Below are 19,848 nucleotides of genomic sequence, written 5' to 3'. Positions count from 1 at the left end.
ATTCCTGCAGCAAGAATCTGCAGAATGCGGAAGCAACAACAACCTGGCCATGTGAAAGGCTGTGTAAAAGGGGTCTACCAGTCTGGTAAGGTTACCAGCTTACCGGGCCTTAGCTGTGTGTGTTTGTTTGGTTTTTTTTTTTTCCCCCATGAGAAGTCCATTTTATGCAAGTGCAAAAATGCCTGTTTGTTCGGTCATAAATCTTCTGTTCTTGTAAATTCCTGTACAATGAACTGAAATCTTAAACCATGTTTAACTTTACTAGCTATCTTCTGTGAATTCAAAAATGCCACCTCCCCTATGTAATGAGAATGAAGAGAGGTTTGTTTTTGTAGTCCAAATCAAGTCCAAGCCTAGGGTGAAAACCATGCTCCTCCATAGTTGCAGTACAGTGAGTGTCACCTTAGCACAGGAAGTGGGTTATTGGCAGTATCACTAGGTAAAAACAAGGCAGAATAGCCTGCTATATTAACACCCCCTTCACTTTATCAATTCTGGTATGTTGCAGCCTGATACTACAGCTTACATTTTTTTTTTCTTATTAATTTACACTCCGTACCCCATAATTGCAAAGTGAAGACAGAATTTTAAAAATGTCTGCAAATGTATGAAAAAGGGAAAACTGAAATATCACATTGGCATAGGTATTCAGACCTTTTGCAATAACCCTTAAAATTTAGCTCAGGTGCCTCCCATTTCTCTTGATTGATGCAGAGACCTTCTGTAAAGGGTCTCACTGTTTACAATGCATATCGTATCCGAGCAAAAGCCATGAGGTCAAATGAACTGCCTGCAGAGCTCATTGCAAGGCACAGATCTAGGAAAGGCTACTAAAGTCTGCTGCACTGAAGGTTCTGAAGAGTACAATGGCCTCATAAATGGAAGAAGTTTGACACAGTAAGGATTCTTCCAAGAGCTGGTCGCCCAGCCAAACTGAACAATCAGAGGATAAGGGCCTTAGTAAGAGAGGTGACTAAGAACCCAATGGCCACTTTGACTGAGTTTCTTAGAACCTGTGTGGAGATGGGCAAAGTCGCAGAAGGACAACTATCACTGCAGCCCTCCACTGATCTGCGCTTTATGACAGAATGGCTAGACAGAAGCCTCTCCATTTGCAAAACAAATGAAAACCCACTTGGGGTTTGAAAAAAAAGTACCTGAAGGACTCTGACTGTGATAAACATGGTTCTCTGTTCTGATGATACCAAGATTGAACGCATTGGCCTCAATTCTAAACATTATGTCTGGAGGCAACCAGGCACCTCTCATCTCCTGCCCAATACCATCCCAGCAGTGAAGCATGGTGGTGGCAGCATCATGCTGTGGGGGTGTTTTTCAGCAGCAGGGATTGGGGGACTGATTAGGGTTGAAGAGAAGCTGAATGAAGCAAAGTACAGAGATTTCTTCTATGTAAATCTGTTCCACAGCGCTCAGGACCTGAGGCTGGACCAAAGGTTCACTTGCCAACATGACAACTTTCCTAAGCACACAGCCAAGATAACATAGTGGTAACTTCGGGAGAACTCTGAATGTCCTAGAGTGGCCCAGCTACAGCCCAGACTTGAACCCTATTGAAGGTCTCCAGAGAGACCTGAAAATGGCTGTCAACCGATGGTCCCCATCCAACATGACTGAGCTTGAGAGGATTTGCAAAGAATGACAGAAGTTTCCCCCAATCCAATTGCTGCCAAAGGTGCTTCAACAAAGTACAGAGTAAAGGGTCTAAATACTTAAGTACATGTGATATTTCCATATTTTTTTGTTTTATTAAGTTAAAAAATTTGTAAAATTCTGTTTTAACTTTCTTATTTTGGGGTATTGAGTGTAGATTAACCACTTCCCGCGAATCGACGTACCTGTAAATCGGCTCGGAGAAGTGGTTGTACTGGGATGATTACCATTCTTTGGAGCCGGCGGTAACACAAAACAACAATGATCCCCCCCCCCCCCCCTATAAAGTGGGACTTTAAAGGCAAAAATCACTGAAAACATCAATATCATAAAAAGTATTGCATTTAATAAGTCGCGTTTCAGGGTACCCTTCATCTGGGGTGTAACGTAAGGAGATAGCGTGCGTACATTCTTATTTCAAGCTGACCGTAGAGACACTATGAGCATGTTGGGAGAGCAGATGTGTTCCAGGACAAAAAAAAGGGGGGGGGGGTAAAGGGTAAAGGTGATAGTTCCCGGTTCTCTCCACGAAGGTCCCTTAAAGAGCCCCGGGGTAGGTGACATGAATGCTTGTCAACCAAGTCACAGGAATGATGGAGGGCACAGGAGGGATTAGGAGGAAGATTGATCACTATGCGACAGGGATAACTCCATATAAGATAGTAAAGTGATAAGAGGTCTGAGGATCCTCTCTGAGAATGCGAACTGCACCCCCCTGATCCTGCTACAGGATCAGAGGGTGCTCTTCCCATCAGATGTTTCCCCCTCTTGCTACCTTTCTGCGGCTCTGCCCGGATCTCCTGTCCCACCGAGAGACCCGAGTAACCAGCCGGGATGTTCGCCGGCTGGTTGGAGTCCCAAACAAAGCCGGATTTGGCTTTGATCAGGTCTCCGCTGTAGTAACCTGGAAGCGGCGGCATGATGCCACTTCCGGTTTACTCGACAGCTAACCGTGCCAAATTTAAAAAAAACTGTCACTTTGAAGTGCAGTGGAGGGGTCTGGGGTCTCTTAGACCCCCAATCCCTCCATAAAGAGAACCTGTCCCTGCCTATTACTGTCACAAGGGATGTTTACATTTTGTTTAGATTTTTTATTTATTTATTTTTTTTAAACAGTACTAAAATTAAATAAAATAGGGAAAAAAAGTTTTTTTTTTTTTTTTAAAAAGCAGCGTCTCCGTCGCCGAGAGCTCGCGCACAAAAGAAAACACAAATGTAAGTCAGGCCCACAAATGAAAACGGTGTTCAAACCACACGTGAGGTATCACCGCGATCGCCAGAGCAATAACTCTAGAAAAAGACCTACTCTGTAACTCTAAACTGGTAACCGTTAAAAATATTTAAAGCGTTGCCTATGGAGATTAAGTACCGTAGTTTGTTGCCATTCCACGAGTGTGAGCAATTTTAAACCATAACATGTTTGGTATCTTTTTACTCGGCGTGACATCATCTTTCACAATACACAAAAATTGGGCTAACTTTACTGTTTCGTTTTTTTAAAATGCAGTGAAATTTGTTTTTTCCCAAAAAATTGCGTTTAAAAGACCGCTGCCCAAATACGGCGTGACAAAAAATATTGCATTGCCCACCATTTTATTCTCCAGAGTCTTTGCTAAAAAAATATATATATTTATATATTGTTTTTTTTTTTGGGGGGGGGTTTAAATGATTTTCTAGCTAAAAAATACTGATTTTATCTTGTAAACAACATGTGTCAGAAATAGGCTTGGTCCTTAAGTGATTAATGAGAAAAAAATTAGTTTAAACAACAGACTGCAACATAACATAAATTGAAAAAAGTGAAGGGGGTCTGAATACTTTATGAATGCACTATATAAATGCATTTAGTTTGGATAAACATTAGGACTTGAAACAATAAAAAATGTTAGAACTAGTTTTGGATGGTGGCACTTAGTGTAGGAAATCCACTTTTCATATGGAGTAGAAATTGTCATCTATGTAATGTTATGGGTTTAATGCAATGCAGTAATAGGTGCATTCAATTTAGCTAGAAAAAAGGTATCAATTTGAATTTCTTAAAAATGTATTTCTATTGTTGGCCTTCATCTGTGTATAGCAAGGTCCAACAAATAAGTACTAAATGACCACGGTAATTTTACAAACCTTTGTATTACATTGAATTATTATCCTGTAACTGAAACTTTGTGGATTGCAAACTGTCCTGCTGTGTTTCAGCTTGCGCTGCTAATCAATGCTCATCCCATTCCTTTCTCCCTTTCTACTTTTTGCTTCCTTTGCTATATCTGTGTGTCTTTTAATGGTAAGACTGAAGAAAGTCTATCCCCGTTACAACAAATAGTTTTATTTTTTTATTTCATATTTTTTTAGTACAGCATTGTTGTATGTATTTTGGCTGCATATGTCCCAAAGTGTCTTGCTTTTTGTTTTTGTAAAAGAAAAATTAAGCTGCAATTATTTTTCCAACCAAAAAGGAACTTTCCACATTTTTCCTACTTGTATATCATATATTTCTCTATTCACATTTTCTAACATATGGTCTTTGTTATCTTGCATTTTTAAGCTTACCCAGTAACACAGTAAGGTACTTGTTTTGTTACTGAATGTGTTTGAGTAATAAGAGAAGAATCTTTGACCCAGCAGAGTAGGTTTAGGCTAAGTTGAGCATGCTGGGAATTGTCTCCCAGCTGTCGATGGAGAGCCAAAGAAATGTAGTAATGGTAAATCAGGTGATGTGCTCTCCATTCAAGTTGCCTTATCTTCTAATACAGCAAAAAGGCGCTATGAACACCTGAATCCAGTATGCATCCTTCTTGATTTCCTCTTCTTCTGTCGTAACCATTTATGCTTTCATATACATTCCACATATTTTCAGACAGTATAATTAAAACATCTGAGGCACAGAAGGGTCTAATGTTACCTCTGATTATTTGTGCTACAACTTAAATTCTTCTTGACATCTTCTGTAAAGGATGAATAGACCTAATCCAATAATCCTATTCTGACTAAATAAATTAACTGTTGCCTAAAAGAAACCTTGCCTGATACAGGGATTTAGTATAGTACGTGTGTTCACAGGTTGTGGACACCAAAGTTTAGATTCTCCACTTGCTACTCTAACTTTTTGTGTACATGTGCCAAGCCATCAGTATGTTGCTTCTTTTTACTTTATTTAATATGGCATTGTGTTTCATGTATTGGAAATCAAGGTCTTGAATTTTTCACCAGTATTTAGGGATCACAGGGATAGTACTATCATTTTAGCCAACTATGTGACTGATCACGTCTTTGAAAATGAATCATATTAGTCACATTTTAATTTAATAAAACCCAAGTGTTTGCATGTAGTTAGTACTTTCAAAATATGAAAGAAAATCTGAAATAAAATGACCAGTTATTTCTTAAAACTACTTTTTTTTTTTTTTTTTTTTTTTTTAGTATCAGAATGTACTTTCAGAATACGTTTTTGCAGTACTACCTTTTTTTCCCTGTGAAGTTATCACATAGCTTTACTATACTGAGCAAGTGGAAAGCTGCCACAGACTGAAATTTTGTGGGTATAATTCCACTGGCAGGAGATACATTTCAGCATTATTAATACAGCTGAAGAGGACCAGCTGATCCTTCCATCATCATACCCAATGCTTTGCATGCTTATTGTGCAGTAAAGCTGTGCATGTTATTGTGTGTCTCTTGGTAATTCCACTAAAAGATTTCAACTGTAATTGATCTAAAATGTATAAATCTGTTTTGTATTTTTTAATGTCTTTTCAAGGTATGTAAATGTGATTTACCCTTTTGTTTTCCACAGGATCTATATTTAGAAACGTTTTATAAAGCTCCTTTTAAAATGAATTGTCATCCAGGAAGTGAGTGGAGGCAATGGTGTTAATCTGTTTAGCATTCTTTGCCCCAATATTTTAGGCCCTCCTGCTGTCTGCAACTATCTGTTTAGATAGAGACTAGACACGGGTCTTCAAACTATGGCCCTCCATTTGTTATAGGAACTACAATTCCCATCATGCCTAGTCATGTCTGTGCATGTCAGAATTTTACAATGCCTCATGGGATGTGTATTTCCGCAACAGCTTGAGGGCCAGAGTTTGAGGATCCCTGGACTAGAGTTTTCATTGGGAAATCTTCTGTTTGGCACACAGATCCGGAAGACCTTTATCCAGAAGTGTTTTCTATTGGGCCAAAAGACACAGGACCGAGATGGATACCAATGCTTCCCCTCCACCCCAAATGCCTGGCTGCATATATCAGAATCTTTACAGCTTTCATTTGGAGTATTACTTGCAGTCCTAATGGAACCATTTAGAGTTTACTACAAGAAAATGTTCTCTAGTTACTACTTTCTTGTTTGTTTTTTTACTTTGCTTTGATATGTTCTCTAGTTACTACTTTCTTGTTTGGTTTTTTACTTTGCTTTACACAGAGAATCTATTCTTAAGAAAGAGTTTGATGAAGAGAAGTCCTCTCTACAGAAGTCTCTCTCCAGTACCAGTGCTTCGGTCACTGAAAAAGACAAAGAACTGGAAAGACTTCGGAAAGAAGTAAGTGCTGGTATTAAATAGTAATGTGTATTTTGCTACCTACAATTAGTTGTATGGAATCCAGATGTATGGACAGGTCTTAACCTATAACAAGGATCAGCTAAACGTATTACAGAAAATTAGATAAACATATAACAAGATCTTCCATCTGGAAGAGATCTTTCAGCTGTTTGTGATCTGTTTTCTTCAGTGACTGCCTTCTATGGTGTATTGTCCCCAGGTCTAGTCTGCATTCAAAATGGACTTGAAAATGTAAGAAAAGTATTAACCACTTCTGGACCGGAAGGTTTTACCCTCTTAATGACCAGGCCATTTTTTGCAATTTGGCACTGCGTGAATTTAACTGGTAATTGCGCAGTCATGCAGTTATGTACCCAAACTAAATTTATGTCCTTTTTTTTCCCCACAAATAGAGCTTTCTTTTGGTGATATTTGATTCTGCGGTTTTTATTTTTTGCAATCTAAACAAAAAAAGGCCGAAAATTTTGAGAAAAAAATAAGATGTTCTAATTTTTCTTATAAAAAAATATCCAATAAACTCAATTTTTTTCATACGTTTAGGCCAAAATGTATTTAGCTACATGTCTTTAAAAAAAAAAAGTTTATTGATTTGCGCAAAAGTTGCAGCGTCTACAAACTAATGTGTATATACTAGAATTTACGCAGCTTTTACTTTCTGACTATCTATCTCAGGTCTTGAAGTGCTAAAATGGCAGGGCAATACAAAACCTGTGGGCGGCCATTTTGGCAGTGGGAGCCCCCCCTCATCCCCTGGTGCTGACTCCTGGATCCTTTTACTTTCTGATCGCCGCACGTGCAGTGCAGATTCTCCTGGTGGCTGCGGTGTCTGGTTTCTGCTGGGTGGTGAGTCTGGTGGGGCCCTCTGCTAAAGGATCGCTTGGTGCTTTGTGACTGGCGGCCAGGTGGTGCTGCCTGCGCGGAGGGGGTTGTCCCTTTGCAGTGTTTTACACTTTGTGGGGTCCCTCTGGTGACTCATGGAGTCTTTGGAGCATATCCCCCTACCTGATCCCCTCTCTGAGGCTGCAGGGTCCTCCGGGTCCCAAACGTCCATCGATGCACTGATGGCGGTCCTGGAGCCCTTAGTGTCCCTGGTGGAGGTAGCTTTCAGGCGACGGGTTAGCAAAAATCCAAAGGTGTTAGCCCCGGTGCTAGCATTGTTGCACCAACGGGGGATCGCGGTACTGGGCTACTGGATGACCTCTTTCTGTGAGCAGAGTCTCCTACTGCTCTTGTACAAAACCTGGATATTACTATATGAACTCTGAGCGAGTTGGGCTGGATTCTGAATTTTCAGAAGTCTGCTCTGGTTCCATCCACAAAGCTGGACTATCTGGGTCTGACTCTGGGCTTGGCCTTAGCCAGAGCGCTCTTTTCTCTGGACAAGCTCCTGAAACTGCAGGCTGCAATTCGCCTCCTGCTCTCCGGCAGGTTTTCATCCCTCCGGACTTGCATGCGGGTGCTGGGCCTGATGGTGTCGACCTTCGAGGCGGTTTCGTTTGCACAGTTCCATATGAGGTCCCTGCAATAGGGAGATTCCAGCCAAATGGGACAAGACTCCGCAAACTCTGGAAATCAGACCTGGCTAAGCCGGGAAACGATAGAGTCCCTGATATGGTGGCTTGTATTGGACAGTGGTCACCACTGATGCCGGCCTGTCCGGCTGGGGAGGTATCCTCAGCAAAAATCCTGCTCAGGGGTTCTGGACGCTGGAGGAGTCCAGACTATTGATCAATGTCTTAGGCTCTACAGAAAGGTGCAGAGGTTTGTAGCTCGGTCACGGGATCCTCTAGTGGATGCCACAAGCGTGATGGTGGCCCCGTGGGGTCAGTATCGTCTGATTTTACGCCTTCCCTCTTAAGCTTCTGCCAAGACTTCTATGCAGGATCGAGGCAGAAGGGATTCCGCTCATCTTGGTGGACCCGGACTGGCCTCGCTGGGCTTGGTACACTGATCTGGTGTGGCTGGTCACTGACGTTCCTCTGGATCTTCCTCTCAGGGAGGATCTGCTGTCCCAAGGACCAATCTTCTATCCTGCTTTACATTCGCTGGCTTTGACGGCTTGGCTGTTCACTGAAGGACACAGCACCCACCCCTCTGTGGAATTGTTCTGATACTGCTTATACCAAAACTGAGTCCCTATAGCAGAGAGAGTGTCCTAGTGTCGTCCTCCTGTAGGGGGCAGTATAACCCAATGGTTATGAAGATCAAAGGCTGTGCCCGTTAATGAACATCAGAGAAAAGTCAAAAATCCAATTTTTTTTATTTTCTTCATTTTCCAAAACAAACAAGAGCTGCAAATACGTTGGGGTGTCTACTTTCCAAAAAGGGGTCATTTGGGGGGGGGGTTGTTCTATCTTGGCATTTCATCGGCTCCGAAACTGTGATAGGTAGTGAAATCAACCATTTACATCCTTAGAAAGCCTGAAGGCGGTGATTGGTTTTTGGGGTCCTGTACGTGGCTAGACTGCCGAAAAGTCTCACACATTTGGTATCCCTGTACTCAGGAGAAGTAGCAGAATGTATTTTGTGGTATCGTTTCACATATAGTCGTGGCATGTTATATCATTTAGGTGACAACTTTGTGTAAAATAGAAAGAAAAAAAATCAAACATTTTTGTAATTTTCCCGAAACCTGTGGCAAAATATAAAAAATTCCATGAACCTCAACATGCCTCTCAACAATCCTCTTGGAGTGTCTACTTTGCAAAATGGGGTAATATGGGTGGGGGGGGGGGGTTGTGCTGTCCTGACATTCACGGCCTCCAAAACTGTGATGGGTATTGAGAAAGTAAAATAAGCAATTTACGCTTGTAGAAAACCTGCAGAAGATGATTGGTTTTTGGGGTCCCATACACAGCTAGGCTCCCAAAAAGGCTCACGTGGTATCCCTGTACTCAGGATAAGCAGCAGAATGTATTTTGGGGTGTCCTTACACATCTACCCATGGCATGATCGAGCAATCTATCATTCAGTGACAACTTTGTGTTAAAAAAAAAAGATTGTAATTTTCCCGAAACTTGTGGCAAAATCTAAGATTCCATGAACTCAACATGCCTCCCAGAAAATAGCTTGGGGTATCTACTTTCCAAAAAAGGGGTCTTTTGGGGGGTGTTTGAACTGTCCTGGCATTTTGTGCCAAACATTAGAAGCTTATGCCACACATCACTCACTCTTCTAACCACTTGAAGACCAAGCCTTTTCTAACACTTTTTGTTTACATGAAAAAATTATTTTTTTTTTTTTACTAGAAAATTACTTTGAACCCCCAAACATCATATATTTTTTTAAAGGCAGAGGCCCTACAGAACAAAATGGTAAGTGTTGCAAATTTTTTTGTCACACGGTATTTGCACAGAGATTTTCCAAAATCAATTAAAAAGAACACTTTTTTTTAAATTTAATGCACAAATTCACTATATATTGCACAATTGTTTGGTAAAATAAAAAAGATGATCTTATGCCAAGTACATAGATACCAAACATGACATTCTTTAAAAAAACTGCACTCACCCGTGCAGTGGTAACAAATTATGTACATTGTTTAACCACTTCCATACCGAGTCATGTAATATGACGTCGGCAAAGTGGTTGTAAGGATCCGGGCCACCGCCATATGACGTCGCCCGGATCTCCCCTCTACTGCGCGCCCCCGGGGGCACGCAGCGCGGCGATCGGGGGTGAGGCTCGTCCCTCGGACATAGCCCATCCCTGATCAAGGTAAACAGCCAATAGAAATTGGCTGTTTACCATGTGATCGGCTGTGTCAATCACAGCCGATCACATGAGCGGCTCCAGCACGAGCCGCTCGTTCTCTCTGCAATGCGCGCCCCCGGGGGCGCGCAGAGCAGCGATCGGGGACGAGGCTCGTCCCTCGGACAGAGTCGATCCCCGATCTAGGTAAAGAGCCAATGAAATTGGCTCTTTACCACGTGACCGGCTGTGTCCAATCACAGCCGGTCACAAATGTCAACAGAGAACACGGTAACTAGCTGTCACCGTGTTCTCCTCCTCACACACTGATCCTGTGTGAGGAAGAGAGTGTGGTAACAGCTAGTTACCAAGTACAGTGCACCCCAAACACACTGATTGCCTCCCCCACCCCCAATAAAGAGCACCTGTCACTAGCCCATCAAAGTACCCGAGTACCTGTCACCAGCCCATCAGGTACTCAGATGACAGGTACTCGGGTACTCTGATGGGCTGGTGACAGGTACTCGGGTACTCTGATGACGGGTACTCGGGTACTCTGATGACGGGTACTCGGGTACTCTGATGACGGGTACTCGGGTACTCTGATGACGGGTACTCGGGTACTCTGATGACGGGTACTCGGGTACTCTGATGTCGGGTACTCTGATGACGGGTACTCGGGTACTCTGATGACAGGTACTCGGGTACTTTGAGTACCTGTCAACGGAGTACCCGTCATCAGAGTACCTGAGTACCTGTCACCTACCCATTAGAGTACCCGAGTACCTTCCACCTGCTCATCAGAGTACCTGACGCCTGAAGTACCCGAGTACTTGCCGCCTGCTCATCAGTACTCATCAGTACCTATCACGTATCAGTACTGATCATCAGTACCCATCAGTACAGTATCAGTATCACCTATCAGTATCAGTACTACTCATCAGTACCTATCACCTGCCTGTCACCTGCCTATCGGAGTACCCAAGTACCTGTCACCTGCCTATCGGAGTACCCGAGTACCTGCCACCTGCTCATCAGTACCAGAGTACCTGTCACCTGCCCAACAAAGTACCCGAGTACCTGTCACCCTTCATACAGCCACCATGTCCAAGTCCAAAAAGGTTTATATACGTCCTCCGTTTAAACCTAAATACCGGTGTTGTGGCAGCAGATAGCTGCCATAACCCTGGTATTTTTTTAAACGGTGGACGGTTGGCTTTCCGATAAGGGTGGTCCCAGCGGCGGATTCGCCGTGGGATCACCCTTCCGGGATGGCGGAAGAGGCGCCCCCCTCCTGCCGCGTTCCGGTCCTTTTCCCCGCTTACCGGACCCGCCGGCAGCGGGGAAAACGATCCGGTCCCAGATCCTCACAGACAGGATGTCGAGTGAGGGCAAGCTTGCCCTCACTTGACTCTATGGTCTTGGAGGACCGGAGCTACGGAAAATGTTGTTGCCTAGCAACCGGTTTAAAGGTCCTTTTTTTTTTTTTTTTTTTTTCATTTTATATAATAATTTTTTTTTTTTTTCTATCTTTTAGTGTACTTGTGAGATCTGAGGACTTTTTGACCCCAGATCTCACAAAAAAGAGGTCCTGTCGTGCCTATTTCTATTACGAGGAATGTTTACATTCCTTTTAATAGAAATAAAAATGATCAATTTTTTTTTTTTAAAACGGTGTAAAATAAAAAATAATAAATAAAATAAATAGTAAAAAAAAAATTAAAGCGCCCTGTCCCCGTGAGCTCGCGCGCAGAAGCGAACGCATACAGAAACCCCGCCCACATATGTAAACGGTGTTCAAACCACACATGTGAGGTATCGCCGCGATCGTTAGAGCAAGGGGAATAATTTGAGCCCTAGACCTCCTCTGTAACTCAAAGATGGCAACCTGTAGAAATTTTTAAATTGTCGCCTATGGGGATTTTTAAGTACCAAAGTTTGTCGCCATTCTGTCAGCGTGCGCAATTTTGAAACATGACATGTTGGGTATCTATTTACTCGGCGTAACATTATCATTCACATTCTGGAAAAAAATTGGACTAACTTTACTGGTTTCTTATTTTTTAATTAAAAAAAAGTGAATTTTTTCCAAAAAAATTGCGTTTGGAAGACCGCTGCGCAAATATGGTGTGATAAAAATATTGCAATAATCTCCATTTTATTCTCTAGGGTCTCTGCTAAAAAAAAATATATAATGTTTGGGGGTTCTAAGCAGTTTTCTAGCAAAACTACTGATTTTAGCTTGTAAACACCAAATGTCAAAAATAGGCCTAGGCAAGTGGCTAGGATGCATGATGATGCTCCTTGGATGTTAGGCCCCTCTATATGGCTAGGCTGTGAAAAAGTCTCACACATGTGGTATTGCCATACTCAGGAGGAGTGGCAGAATGTATTTTGGGGTGTAATTTTTGCTATTTTTGCTATTTACATGCTATGTGTTAGAAATATCCTATAAATTGACAACTTTTTTTTTTATCATTTTTATTGTTATCATAGGGAATTTAAATATCCTCTATGATAGCAAGAAGTAGTTACATAGTGAGGTCGAAAAAAGACATCCGTCCATCCAGTTCAACCTTCTAATAGCCCGTCTAATAGTTGTTTGAAACCATCAATGCTCCCCGCTGATACCACTGCTTGTGGAAGAGAATTCCACATCCCCACTGCTCTGACAGACTCTAGTTTTCTCCTCTGCTCTTAAAACATCTGACCACACCAAGATTGGTGTAATAAGTTGATTTCCCAAATTCCCAGTGGAGCTGTTTATATCTGGCAAAACTGAAGTCCTGAAATGCTCGTTGTTCCAGTATCTTAGGCCATATAGATCGTTTGAGCTATTCTGGTCTCCAATCAGCTCTATGGTCAGCTGACAGAACCACCGGGTGCAATCTTAGGTTACCTGGTGGGACAGGAGAGCCTGAGAAAACTGTGGAAGGCGGCAGGAGTCGTCCCCTCCCACTACTTGTAAAAGTGGTCTAGCGACTAATTATCTGCTAGGATTGCTTTTACATTAAAGCCAACTGCTGGCTGTAAAAAAACGATAAGATGATGCCTAAATCTGCAGGCATAATCCTGATATGACCACTCAAAGTCCAGCGACGTATCAGTAAGTAGCTGGTCCTTGTTGGGCATATATTGTAAGGTTCTTTTTTTCATGCAGCCTGTGGGCTGAATGAAAAAAGAGAACCTAACAGATTTTTTTCATTCACATCGATCGATGTGGATGAAGAAATCTCTGCCAGAAAGTGTGTGGTATTGGTATGCCTACCATTAGACCTCCCAGCATTCACCCACTTCTAATGATGGGCATACATGCAATGTTTTTTTTTTTTTTTTTTTTTCATTCAGTCCATGGGCTGAATGAAAAAAAAAAGAACATAGCAGATTCCTCCATTCGCATTGATCGATGTGGATGAAGAAATCTCTGCCAAGAAAAGTGTTTAAAAATGTATGGTGAAGCATAGGGGAGATCTGCCTTCTATGTCCACCCCATCCCCAATGCTTTGCCATATATGCTCCTTCTTTTTTTCTTTTTTTTTACTGCAATGGTGAATTTACCTCCTACAGCGCTGCAATCATTGATTTACGTATATGCTGAGAGCAAACGCTGTTGCTGTCAAAATAAACAAATCAGTGCTGCAGCAGATGGGCATACCTGCAAAGCAAACAATGGTTAACAATAAAACACAGTAACAATAAAACCTTACAATATAATAGTATACAGTGCAGTAATACAGTAGAATGGTGGTATCTGCAAAGAAAGCTATGGTTATCAATGAAAAACACAGCAACAATAAAACATTACATTATAATAGCATACAGTATAGTAGAATTGTGGTGCAAAGCAAACTATGGTTAACAATGAAAAACCAGAACAATAAAACATTTCAGTATAACAGTATATTATAAAGTACAGAAAATTCAATAAGACAACTATTTTTGGCTTTTTTATTTCTCGATCATCCATCGGCAGACGCAGCTCCATCTTCATTACTAGTAGGGTTATGCTCCTCCCATCAGGAATAGGCACTAGGCAGGCAGGCAAAAAGCTTAGGCACTAGGCAGGCAAAAAGCTTAGCCATACATATGGGGGCTGTCCCTGCAGGTATAACCCCTCACACTCTATCATTAATCAGTTTCTTCTGCCTAGTGTTAGGAATAGGATCTAGCCCTGCTGGGACTTTAGTCTTAGCTGTAACAGGGAAAGTTTTTTTTTTTTTTTTTCACTACTTAGTTCCTGAGGATCAAGATCCAGAGGAACTACAAGCAACAGCCAGCTGTGGTTTTCGCACTGTATAATCTAGATCCTTGAGGTCCATCGAGCGTAAGCAGGTTATAGTCCAGAACTAGGCCTCGCCACGACAGTGCCCCAATGGATGGGGACAAGCCTGGGAGTGGACAGTCTTGCTGGGACGCACACGACCTGATACGCCCTGAGTTTCCGCTTGGCTGAAAGTACCCCCATCCGGGCTGGGAGGTGATCTGTCTTGGAGTGGTGCCCACCTGGTACCAGGGTATGGTGAATAAATGTTTCCCCCAAAAACCCATGGCGATCTCGGGTGGTCGTGGGCCCCTCTCTGGAATGGTCGGACCTTAGGGGCTCCCTCAGATCCCTGGCACCTTGGAGGACTAGTTTGGTATTCCCCTTGGCATTCCCCCACTCCTAGCAGGTTTTTACCTGGGGGGACGGTAATAACGCAGCTGATATGGCGTTTATTTGAGGGGGTGGATGGTCCTGTGTGGGTCCCTGGTCAGGGACCTTTAGACGCCTTTTGTTCTGGGACCCCTTTTGGGGTTCCTGGAGACCGCATGGCGCACCGTGGGGGCCGCTATTTTGCTGTGGTTCATGATTTCTATGTTCCCATTAAGATTGCATGGGCAGCCATTTTATATAATTCCCCATTGAGAATGTATGAGCGGCCATGTTTATGAGGTCCAGGGGCTGGACAGGTTTGCGGCATGGCTTTCTACAGGCAGAGTTTTCTCTTTCCTCTTCCTGTTCAGTCAGGATTAGTTTTGTTTTTACACTGATCGTATTGGCAGCTTCTTTTGGTCTGGTAACGATTTTCCTGGGTTTTCCTTAAGTTTTTCTTCATCTGCTTTGCTATTATATAATTATCAGGGATTGAGAGCCTGCTGTGTTAGCGTTGGGACCGCGTTTTTTGCGGTCTTAAAGGGACAGTACCCTACAAATTTTTATTACATAACTTGGAGTCCCAGGATGAAATTTCCCCTGCAGACCACCTGGGAGTGATTGCGGGACCTTCCAGTTCCCAGTCTCAGCCAGAGATTGCTTTCTTTTTGAAAAATTTGATGTCCTAGGTCGTTTTTGGTCATTTCTGCTGCTGCCAGCTGCAAACTCACTCCATCCACCCTCACCTACATCAGCAGGGTCTTCGGACTCTGAGATGGATGTGGTCACCGCGGACACAGACCACCTTTAAAGGGTTGGTGTCTTCGCATTCTGATGGTGAAGAGGATCTGTCCTCATCAACCGCAGCGCGGAAACGCACATTGGTGGAAGCTTTGCTAGTTTGTGCGTGAAACTCTAAAAATGGCTGATGAACCTACAGCATCAGGTGCGCAGGTGTTTTTTGGCTCCCGCAATTCCCCTAAGTTGGGGAAAGTGTTTCCTTGCCCAGAATTTTTTTTACTCCATTGTAGATGAACATTGGAGACCACATTAAGCACATGTTGGTGGTGCCTAAGCGTTTTGCACGCCGTTACTCCTTTGCGGAGGCAGTGTCCAATAGGTGGACTGTTCCACCATAAGTAGATTCTCCGGTGGCCAGGTTGAAAAAGGCGACTCTGGTGGTGGAAGAATCTCCAACTTTTCCGGATCCCCTGGATAGACGGGTGGAATCATTGTCCCCCCATTTACATGTGGTGGCAGGTCACAGGTTAAAGACTACCTTTGTGAATGTTCTGGTAGCACAGACTGCTACTGAATGGGTGAAGGTACTTAAAAGTAACTTGGAAACTGCACGGCTCCCTCCTGCAGTGCTGGAATTACTAGATCAGTTGGCTCAAGCTCTGGTATTCATGTGTGATACGTCCCTGGATTCAAAATAAAAAAGGTTGAGTTCCCGCGCTGATGGATATAGATAAGGCTGCAGCCTACCCCAAAATATAGTCCAGATGACTATATCAAACAATGTAAGAGTGAGACTAGGTAAAATGGCGCTGCCTGTTACAAAGTAGAAACTAATATGGAAGGGTATATAAAATATTAAAAGGCAGGGATAAATATATATGGAAGGGATAGTAAAAATATTTTTTGTGTATAGTAATAATGCGTTTAAAAAACAATAAGTAAAACTATATAAAATCGTGGTAAAAAATTAATCTACACGTAGACATAAAATAATGAATGGTGAATATAAAGTGATATGTGCAATCAATAAAGTGACAATGACAAAGTGCTGCTGAGTTGATGTCCAGTGAAATCACCAAGATTATTAAAAAAATTTAAATAACAAATGAGTCCAAACACAGTCCATAAAGTGCTTATAAAGGAAAAAATCTGTTCTTCATTAAAACCAATGGTGAAGTAATTTTCAAGCGGTGATCCGGTGATAAGTGTGGGGTGGGAAAAACACCATGCACCCCTCCAATATATCCCGCACTCACCAGAGGTATGCACCCCTTAAGGTATTAGCCTCTCTCCTAGAGATCACGGTATTGGGCTTTTTAGGATGGAAGTATCCCTGGATGCGGTCAGATATCTTCAATGGGCAAGGTCACCATAATGATCCATACTCCAAAATAGGGGGAGATGATCCCAGGTACCATGTAGAAAGGAAGACCTCGTATAGTGAAGTACCGTTTTCAATCGTTTATTAAATCATATAAAAAGACTGTACTCACATTTAAAACATTAAACGTTAATGGCCAAGATGTCAACATTGGGGATTGCGATTAGGCGCGGTATGGCTGAAATGCTGGTCTGCTGACCAGGTCTCAAAAAAGGCTGTGGCTGATCTTCCATTTTACAGGGGAGAGGCTGTTTGGGTCCTCTCTGGATGAGTTGATTAAAGGTATCACGGTGTTTAAGAGCACTAATCTGCCCCAATCTTTTAAAAGTAAGGCATCACGTCTTAGGCGGGGGCCTTCCTTTAATGCTCATGAACATCTTTTTCGTGCTTTTGGGTAGCAAGAGAGAGAAAAATCATTCAGGTCTTATGGGGGTCCCCAGAAGCCATGGTCTAAGTCCGGAAAATCTGGGCCTGCCGACAAGTCCTCAGCTGCATGAAGGGGTGCCCTTACCCGGTTCTGGGGTGAAGGGGCATCTTCGTTTCTTTCAAGAACTGATTCGATCAGGGTACTAGATCGAATTCTGGTCTCGTCCCTTGGACAGGCTCTCCCTGTCCAATCTAAAATTATCCCCAGTCCGGTTATGGGACCTGCAAAGGGCAGTATAAGATTTGATATCACAAGGAGTGATTGTACCGGTTCCATCTCAGGAATGGTTTCAAGGGTTTTATTCAAACCTATTCAGTGTCCAGAAAGGAGGGCAAGGCGCACCCCATTCTGGATCTCAAGGCTCTGAATCGCTTTGTGCGAGTTCAGAGGTTTCAGATGGAATCCATCTGCACAGTAGTGGAGTCTCTTCATCAGGGAGAGTTCTTAGCCTCCATAGATATCAAGGACGCATATCTACACATCCCTTTTTACTCTGGACTCCGGCAGTTTCTTCGCTTTGCAGTAGCACAGGAACATTACAATTTCTGGCGTTACCCTTTGGTCTCGCCTCAGCTCCCAGAGTGTTTACCAAGGTCTTAGCACTGGTATTGGCATTGCTGCGGTACTGGAGTACTTAGACGATCTCCTGTTGACTCTCCTTCAGTCTTGTGGGGGGATCTGACGGTCACTGTCAAAACGCTGTAGGATTTCGGTTGAAACATAAATTTCAAGAAATCCGTGCTGACACCTGTCTTGAGACTGAATTATTTTGGCCAATGTGTTTCTTCCCCCGGACAAGCTAAAAATGTTGCAGGAGGCGATTCGGTGGTTGTTGGCGAACAATCTGTCCTCTCCGAGTTTGCATGCGGCCTTTGGTCTGATGGTATCAACCTTCGAGGTGGTTCCATTTGCTCGGTTCCATACCAGACCTTTGCAAAGGGAGATTCTTGTCAAATGGAACAAGGATCTAAAGTCCTTGGACTCTTTGATTAGTTTAAGCCACAACACAAAGTCTGCTCTGTTGTGGTGGATTCACTCTCCACCACTTTGCCAGGGCAAGTCCTTCCTCCTGTTGTTTTGGATGATGGTGACCACGGACGCCAGCCTATCGGGCTGGGGCGGAGTGCTGGGGAAGCTCTGTGCCCAGGGTACCTGGACAATGGAAGAGTCGACACTACCGAAAAATGTTTTGGAGCTAAGAGCAATAAAGCTTTGTCTGAGCCATTGGAAAACTTGTCTGCGAGATTGTCCAGTTCAGATTCAATCAGACAACGCCACGGCTGTGGCTTGCATCAATCACCAGGGGCACCAAGAGTGTCTTGGCAGCCAAGGAGATGGCCGAGATTCTGGCCTGGGTGAAAAAATGTATTCTAGCCCTCTGCTGTACACATTCCAGGTGTGGAGAACTTGCTAGCGGATTATCTGAGTCGTCAGGTGTTGGATCAAGGGGAGTGGTCCCTGCACCCGGAGGTGTTTAATCTCCTGTGTGTTTGGTGGGGGATTCCTAAGGTCGATCTGCTTGCTTCTCACCTCAACAAGAAGGTTCAGAGATTCGTAGCCATGTCTCGAGATCCTCTGGCCGACGCCACAGTCGCTCTGGTGGCTCCTTTGGCTCAGTATCGGCTGATTTATGCCTTTCCTCCCTTTAAACTCTTGCCGTGACTTCTGCGCAGGATAGATGTGGAAGGGATTTAGGTAATTCTGGTGGCCCTGGACTTGGTACACAGACCTAGTAAGGTTGGTCGCCTATGCTCCTTGGAGACTTCCTCTCAGGTAAGATCTGCTGTCTCAAGATCCAATCTTCCATCCTGCTTTACAGTCACTGGCTTTAACTGCATGGCTGTTGAAAGCCAGGTGTTGAGAGATAGGTCTTTCTGACTCTGTGATTCCTACGCTATTGAAGGCTAGGAAGTCTACTAGGAAGATTTATTACTGTATGTGTAAATCGTCTATTTCATGGTGTGGATCACTGAAGGTGTACCCTCGCTTGTTTTCGATAGCTAGGGTTTTGGCCTTTCTGCAGAAAGGATTTGAACAGCGGTTTGCTTTGGGCATTATCAAAGGCCAAGAGTCGGCTTTGGCTATTTATTTCCAATGCCCGTTAGCTACGCATGCTTTGGTTCGTACCTTTTATACAGGGAGTGCGCCATTTGGCTCCTCCAAGAAGTTCCCTGCTACTGATGTGGGATCTCAATTTGGTATTATATTTTCTTCAAAAGCCTCCTTTTGAGAACATTTGGGAAATTTCTCTGCTTTCGTTGTCCCAAAAGGTTGCCTTCTTGGTGGCTATCACTTTCGCTCACAGAGTATCTGAACTGGCGGTGTTGTCCTGCCGCTCACCTTATCTGGTGATACACAGCACAAGTCGCTGTTGCAATTTGGACTGTCACATCTGCGTGTATAGAGGACAGAAAGAAAACCTTCAGTGTGTACCTCCACTTCACTGCAAGCATTTTATTACACTTCATGCAGACTCTCTTCCCCACCAATCTGTTGGGAATCTACAAGCTGTTGGGGGAAGCCCCAGCGATTAAGTCCCGCGGTGCCACATGCCCCAATTCCAGAAGCAAAAAGGTGACTAAAAAGTGGCACGCTTGTGTAATAATTATCCACGTATTAATGGTACCCCTTTCCAAAAAAGGGTGGCACCAAGTCCCAAACAATCTTGTTGCTGCTCCCTATGTAGTCTGGGCAGTTGGGGGGCTCCACATTGCTATCTTTCCCTCGTAAATCCGAAAACGACATGTAT

General features: G+C 43.3%; 1 protein-coding gene across 1 annotated transcript in view; it reads left to right on the top strand.

Annotated features, from left to right (window-relative positions):
* The window catches only part of LOC309544739 (uncharacterized protein), a 368,721-nt gene that overhangs the window by 173,002 nt on the left and 175,871 nt on the right, over positions 1-19,848 (top strand). The window contains exon 21 of the mRNA XM_082243716.1: positions 6,089-6,206. Within this exon, the coding sequence (XP_082099842.1) occupies positions 6,089-6,206 (118 nt within the window). The remainder of the gene's footprint in view (positions 1-6,088; positions 6,207-19,848) is intronic.

This window comes from Pelophylax lessonae (genome assembly GCF_965119305.1).
Source record: "Pelophylax lessonae genome assembly, chromosome: 1".
NCBI lineage: Eukaryota > Metazoa > Chordata > Amphibia > Anura > Ranidae > Pelophylax > Pelophylax lessonae.
Note: the sequence above shows the minus strand (reverse complement) of the source record. Positions and strands in the feature narration are given on the sequence as shown.